The 7109-nt window shown below is 36.1% G+C and overlaps 1 protein-coding gene across 1 annotated transcript; it reads left to right on the forward strand.

The window, feature by feature from the left end:
* The first annotated feature begins 10 nt into the window (after positions 1–10).
* LOC102595923 (nuclear poly(A) polymerase 3-like) lies at positions 11–5038 on the forward strand. The gene is made up of 10 exons (XM_015306399.1): positions 11–519; positions 605–682; positions 1220–1327; positions 1701–1763; positions 1846–2007; positions 2196–2309; positions 2725–2787; positions 2891–3193; positions 3337–3501; positions 4300–5038. The coding sequence occupies exons 1-10, from the start codon at positions 301–303 to the stop codon at positions 4522–4524; spliced, it is 1500 nt and encodes a 499-aa protein (XP_015161885.1). The 5' UTR covers positions 11–300; the 3' UTR covers positions 4525–5038.
* The last annotated feature ends 2071 nt before the right edge of the window (positions 5039–7109 follow it).

Below are 7109 nucleotides of genomic sequence, written 5' to 3' on the forward strand. Positions count from 1 at the left end.
TTGAAACGGTGACACTTTGCGCATCATAACACGTTTTCACCTCTAACCACACACACCAGGGACAAACAATTCTTCTTTCTTTCCCCCGTTTTTCATTCACCATTTCCAAAATTTCACAGCACGAACAGAGAGATCACCATAATCCTTTCTTCATATTTTTCCCTTTACTAAACCCTTTTTGTTTTCTTCTCAATAAGGGGTTTTTAGAAAATCAGTATCTCTAATAAGGGTTTTTGTTTGTTTCTTTTCCCTTAACCTTTTCATACTTCATCTTCTTGAATTCCAATTGAAGATTTGTGTATGGAATTTGGGCATATTGAAAGGCAACAATTGGTTGATCCTCGACATGTGAATACATATCTACCCAGATGGTCAATTGGGTTGCGTCCAAACTCGAATCTTGATTATCAGGTAGGCCATTTTACCCCCCTACCCCCTCTTGATGGGGTTTTGGGTTTTGGGGGAAACCCAGATGGGATTCTAAGAATGGAGATGGAAAGGTCAATGTCACTCTTTCAGGTTAGCAATTTTTTAAAGTGTTGATCAAAGTGTCAACTTTCATTTGCTCAACTTTCTGATTAATTTTGCCTTTGTTTATAAGCAGATTATGGGCGATGAAGGTTTAGTGCCTTCGCTAGAGGAGGAAATGAAAAGGAGAAATGCTATTCACAAGCTCAAAAAGGTGAAAATATGTTAATCAATTGGAAGAAGTGTGCATTTTACTTGGGTGATTGAGAAAGTATCCTTTTTATAGGTTTATGGAACTCATCATATTGCAAGAAAAGAACTAGCTAAAGTATTAAAACAAGATAGTAAATTAATATGTAAAATAAATGTGCCAAAGAATAAAGAAATGGGAAGAAAACAATAGAGCTAAATAACCTTAATAAATCTGTTGGATTTTTATTAACCAAATAGATTTGGCTTTGCGCTATATTAGATTTGATAGAGTTTCTTTCTGTTGTTTTTACTACAATAACAATTACACCTCAATCCCAAACATGTTGGGGTCGGCTATAAATCTTCACTGATCTCAATCCAATATTGTATAAAATAAAAATAAAGAGTACCAGAAGTTTTTTATAATCTTTAATGATGTATAAATTTCTGAAAGGTTAAACATCTCATCGAAATGCATAGTTGTTTTCCATTATGTAAATTCTGTAATTGGCAAGAGTTATTAACTCAGTTACATTATTTGTTCATTCTCATTTATCAGATAGTGAGGGAATGGGTTCAGACAGTGGCTTACCATCATGCACTTCCCAAAAGATACCTCAGGTTTGCCTCTGGCACAATATTGACATATGGATCATATGGTCTAGGAGTAAGTCTTAATTCATTACTTGACAGTTTCCTTTCTTTTGTTTGGTTGGAGAATGCAGTAGTATGATGGCAGATCTGTGGGTAATAATTTGTGTTCTTGTTATCAACTGACAGTTTCTTGTTGCAAAATGCAGTTTCAAGTTGAAAGTCTTTCTAAGAGGGAATGTACTTTCAGCGACACAACATTAAAACTGACATTTGTAAATGTGGTTCTATTTTAACCTGTAACTGAACACTACCTATCCATGCCCTGGGAGATTGCAATTTTACTGTTTACTTCTCTTCCACTTTTAATATCACAGCTGCAAGTTGATGCAGAAAATACTTTCAAAGTTGCAGTTTCCTCACCGTCTGACTTGTTTTATTCTTTTCAGGTTCATAATTCGGAGTCTGATATTGATGCATTATGTGTTGGACCGTGCTTTGCAACAATAGAAGTGAGTCCTTTTCTTATTAGCTTCTTTGAATCTGGTTGAGGTTGTGCATATTTTGATGGGTATATCCTTGTGGTTCATTTAGGAAGACTTTTTCATTGTTCTGCGCAACATTCTCGCGAGCAGACCAGAAGTATCAGATATCCACTGTGTCAAAGGTGCGAAGGTTCCTCTGATGAGATTCAAATTTGATGGGATCTCTATTGATCTTCCATATGCACGACTAAAAGTAATATCCATACCTGAGGTGAGTTTACCCTTATATTGTTGTTATTGTGATTGATGGTCAGTGGTTTGAGCAACCATATAAGTCACCACATCTCAACCAACTCATTTGCAAAAGAAAACAAAGATTTCTTAAATGTCTCTCTCTAATATTATATGATTTCTTAATGAAGTGTCACATCATATTAGCTTTTTCTATGCTATGGCCAGGATGTGGATGTATTCAATCCATTCTTCCTGAAGAATATTGATGACAAGAGTTGGAAAAGTCTGTCTGGTGTTCGTGCAAATAGGAGAATTCTTCAACTTGTGCCAAATGTAGAGGTAAGTAATGCTTCTTAATAGTTATTCCTAGTATGGTTCACTTAACTTTTTCAAAAATGAAAGCTTGAGATTGTAGTGATGTACAATTCTGAGTTCTGAACTCTTACCAAAGTCCTTCATGAGTTCGATTATGGTCATTTGAAATTAAGAAAGAGGTTACTTAGAAACTTTTAGTTAGTTGAGAAATTAGTCACTATCAAATTTTTGAGATATGATGTACGGTGGAGAACTTATTTGAAGATACTCTAGTAGTTGGAACATTTTTACCTTAGCTACTTACCCGCGAATTTAGTTGAATAAGCCTGTTCTGGTTTTGGGATATTCTTGGGCTGTGTCAGTGTGTTATAGGTTCTTAATTGGTGCTCATTAATCAGAATTGCCATGTCTTACATAGTTTTGTGGTGATATCCTACAGATATTCCAGGCAGTTCTGCGTTGTGTTAAACTATGGGCAAAGAAACGAGGAGTTTATGGGAATGTAAGGATTGTGAACTCTTTATCCTGCCTTTCTATTTTAAAATTTCACCATGACCAACTTCATCTTGATCATGAAATAAAACTAATGAAGCAATTACCTGCAGTTGCTCGGATTCTTTGGAGGAGTTCATCTAGCAGTGCTTTCAGCATTCATCTGTCAAAGGCATCCAACAGCCAGCTTGAGTGCACTTTTTTTTATTTTCTTCAAAACATTTGCCTTTTGGCCTTGGCCGACTCCAGTAGTTTTACAAGATGGAGTTGCTTGGCCATTTATTCCCACGGATAAAGTTTTGTGGATGCCAATCCAGTTACCATGTAGCCCATATCAATTTTGTCATTCAAACATTGTGAGAAGTACATTTTTCAAAATCAAGAGTGAGTTCATGAGAGGGCATATGCTGACTAAGGTATGTGCCTTTTGGTATTAATTTATTGATATATATCTGTTTCCTAATTAAATCTTTAATGCTTCCTTTTCACCCTTTATTTGTGCTTGGTCCTTCTTGTTCCCCTTCCTTTCCCTACTCACTACATGTCATATTCACTGCAGGATATGTTAAGGCCAGAATTTGATTGGAACATCCTGTTTGAGCCCTTTCCTTATCCAAGAAAATATGAGAAATTTGTCAAAATTTTCCTCTCAGCTTCTGATAAAGATGAGCTAGGTGACTGGGTGGGTTGTGTCAAATCACGCTTTCGCTGCCTAATTATCAAAGTATGTGACTTGCCAACTGACTTATTGTTTCTCTGTCGCTCAACTCTCTTAGCTTTTGTTAAACATGAATTATATATGGCTTTTTGCATATTTTCACCTCTAACTAGAAAAAAGAATATTAGGAAAGGTGACACAATGTTGAAGATTTCCTTGGAAACCTGCTAAACTAGATAGATTTAGTATAATCCAATATGTTGTGGATAAGTAATTATGCTTTCTGGTTATACACTATCAAATCTTTGGTATGGGAAATTTGCATGCTAGAACGAACTTGATTGTATTATTTTATGTAATCCAATATGTTGCGGGTAATTGAAGTGATCATGTTATGTGGTTTCCAATGATGCATGAAGAGATATGATTTTTTCTGTCGATCACACTCGTTCTGGTACTGTGAACATGGTAGGTATTATATCACTGTGATAATGAAATTCAACATTTAAAAGACAATCACTTGTGTCTTTATTTTGGTGCATGATGACGACTATTTGAGGAATCTTTATGTAAGGTTTATGAATCAAGTCTTCTATCTAAATAAAGCGTTGGGGTACATATAGATCGCAAGATGCTAGTGGATTAGAGAAGTTTTAACAATACTGCTCCATGGTAGACTAGATATGTGATGAGAGTTACTTGATCCTTGATTTTCTTTCTTCCCAGTTTCTGGTAGTCTCTGCCTGGTTTGTCTGGCAATGCATAAAACAATCTCCTTTTGCAAGTAATTCTATTTTATATATTATTTCTATTTCATGTTGCGAGTATTGTATTTTGAAGAAACCTTCCTTGCTTGGTTGGCAGCTGGAGGAGTTGCTGGGGTTTTGTGACCCCAACCCAACAGAGTATGCTGATGTTGATGCATCCGAGCCCAATGCCGTTTTTTATTGGGGATTGCCACCTGCTATGACCGATATGATAAATATAGGTCACGTGGAGGTAGAGTTCTTGAAGAGCACGAACAATGTATATCAAGGCCCAACTGGGAAGCTGAAGTTATCAATTGTGCAAGCTGATCAGTTACCTTAAAAGGCCCACTTTGATAGTGAGCTCCAGAGTGCAAAGCCATGTTGGAGGATTGTGAGGAGCAATCAGCGAATAGTTCCTGCATACTACAAATACCAACCCATCTGTGTCAACGGATATTTGACCACAAATGCATGTCCCGAGTACCCAAGTGCTGGGGGTTAGGCTGCTGCCGCCCCTTCTGTTGTTTTACACCTTCGTCGTTTGGTCTTCCACAGAGTGAAAAGGTTTAACACAGTTTGTATTCGTGGTCAGTACAGAGAAGAATGACGATTGTACATTTTGAGTTGTGTTACTTGTAAATCATCTCAGGGTGTAAATGCTTTTGCTCTTGAAAAACAGATTGAAGAAATGAATGCGTGTCCATGAAAAATGAGTCATGGCACATATCTTGTTATTTGATGGATCTAGTGTTGAGACCTGTATTATTTTGCTCCAGTCTTGCAGTTGCTGCTTTACTAGCTTGTACTTGTCAAATTTATGGTAAAATAATCTCAATTTATGTATTGAACCTTTCTTTCTCCTCCTTCATTCACACCTTATGCTTTGGTGAGTAATGTAATAGGACAAGTAGTGCTATGGATGAGTGACGTTTGATCCATTTTTGGGGTATTTCTATGATTTCATACTGAGTTGAGCCTTTGTGCTATGTGTCCTTTTAATGTACTCCCCAAATGTTCTCAATTTACTTTGTTTTCTCACATCGCAAGCCCTATTTTTTCTGATAGATTTTGAAGGTAGATGCTTTAATTGAAACCCTGCTCTCCTCTCTAGAGTACTCTAAGGTCTTCACTCCTTTTGTTCTAACTAATTTCTCCCCAAGTCATGGATAATACATTTAAAAAAAATAATTTCAATATTAATAAAGTAAAGTTTTGAGTAATTAAATAATTATACATGAAATAAAAAGTATAACTTTTATTTTTTTGTAAATGATAAAAGTAAATTATTTAAGTTGTCTCTATGTGATCTATATGTAATTAACATGTTCGGCGTAGACAGTGGAGGAGCCAAAAATTCCACTAAAGATGTGTCAAAATATAAAGATGGAAATTCACTAAGAAGTCAAGAGGAGTTAATATATAGTATATGTATACATAAAATTCTTTTTACCTTGCTAACAATGTAATTTTCCGCTAAAGGGGTGTTAATTGAGATCCCTTGAATACATGTGGCTCTGCCACTGACCGTGAATGTAGCCACTAATGATTGTATTAGAATAAGTTGTCTATATTACACTCTTGGGGTACATCACTTCTCCTAACTTGGCTACACTACCCTTACCAATCAATGCGAATTAACGTATCCTGACTTGTTTGTATCGAGGTCATGATGATTGATTTAATAAAGAAGTTTAATTAGTCACATACGTTTTTCACACTTATTTTACTTTTATTATAAGTTACAAATATATAGTGAATTATAACTTACTTAATACATCCTTGTAATTGATATTTCTTAGGTATGTTTCTATTAAGAAAATAAATAAAAATATCAAACTTACTATAAATCAACACCAAAGCTCCACACCACAAATTAATACTAACAAATAAAATTTTGGCTAACCTAGGCAAATAAATATTTATTTTAGGCATTATAAATATTTTGCCAAGTTTCGTCGTCATCATTATATCAACACCTTCAAAAATCGAATCCATTGCAAACCTTATATTTTTAGATATATTTTGAAGGTTGATGAACTAAAACTCTCCTCTCTTCTGTATATTAAGTGTGAGTCCCTTGGACGACCAATGGTCTAATTTCATACTGAGTTCTTCGTTGTGTGACATGTCCTTTTCGCTCACTTTTCAAATGTTTTTAATTCACTTTGTCTTCTCACAACTTACCTTTCTGTTAAATTTAGGCAGACATTAGGTTTTTGTAATGACCTGACCGGGTTATTATGAGTAGGCCATTAGTGAAGAGTTCGGGCCAATTTTTTTTACGGATAGTGATTTATTGTTTTGGCTAAGCCATCCTTAGAAAGAATCTGGGCTAGGTGAGGTCTAGGATCATCTGGAATTCAGTGGAGGTGTTATGTTGAGTTTTGGTTGAGATATTCTTGTAGCCAAGGCATTATGGAGTCCATAAGGCCTTTCCAAATCGGATTCAGGTAAGTAGAACTCCTGGAATTTATCTTGCCATGGAAGGTATGTGTTGGGACGTCAAGAGAAGGGGTTGTGTTGTAAAAATGGCCTTTTTCTGGAGTGGGAGTCTCTGATGTCTCGTCGAGCCTGCTATAGTGACGCTCAGACTGCTATAGCGGACGATGTCTCGCTGTAGCGATGATCAAACCATTAAAACATGATAAATTTCTGCTATAACGACGCCGCTACAGAGGGATGGCCCGCTATAGCACGGTGAAAAAGGTTTTATGCAGAAACAACCCCAAAATCCTTAGTTTATGCACTTTGTGTTCTTGGACTTGGGAGGGGCAATTTTGGGCAGTTTGCACTCATTTTTCCACAGAATTTATTGGTAAAGGTAAGAATTTGACTCCCCAACCTTGTACATTGATTCTTAAGCCTTAGAATCTAAATTAATCCTCGTAAGGGGGAGGGGGTTGGGGGTTTGACATGATTCCATGG

The sequence above is a fragment of the Solanum tuberosum genome, unplaced genomic scaffold (genome assembly GCF_000226075.1).
Source record: "Solanum tuberosum cultivar DM 1-3 516 R44 unplaced genomic scaffold, SolTub_3.0 scf00001, whole genome shotgun sequence".
Lineage (NCBI taxonomy): Eukaryota > Viridiplantae > Streptophyta > Magnoliopsida > Solanales > Solanaceae > Solanum > Solanum tuberosum.

Coding starts and splice junctions, on each gene's coding strand:
- LOC102595923 (XM_015306399.1), top strand. CDS start 301: ATGGAATTTGGGCATATTGAAAGGCAACAATTGGTTGATCCTCGACAT. Junction 2,008..2,195: donor AAGTAATATCCATACCTGAG/GTGAGTTTACCC, acceptor TGCTATGGCCAG/GATGTGGATGTATTCAATCC. Junction 2,788..2,890: donor AACGAGGAGTTTATGGGAAT/GTAAGGATTGTG, acceptor AATTACCTGCAG/TTGCTCGGATTCTTTGGAGG.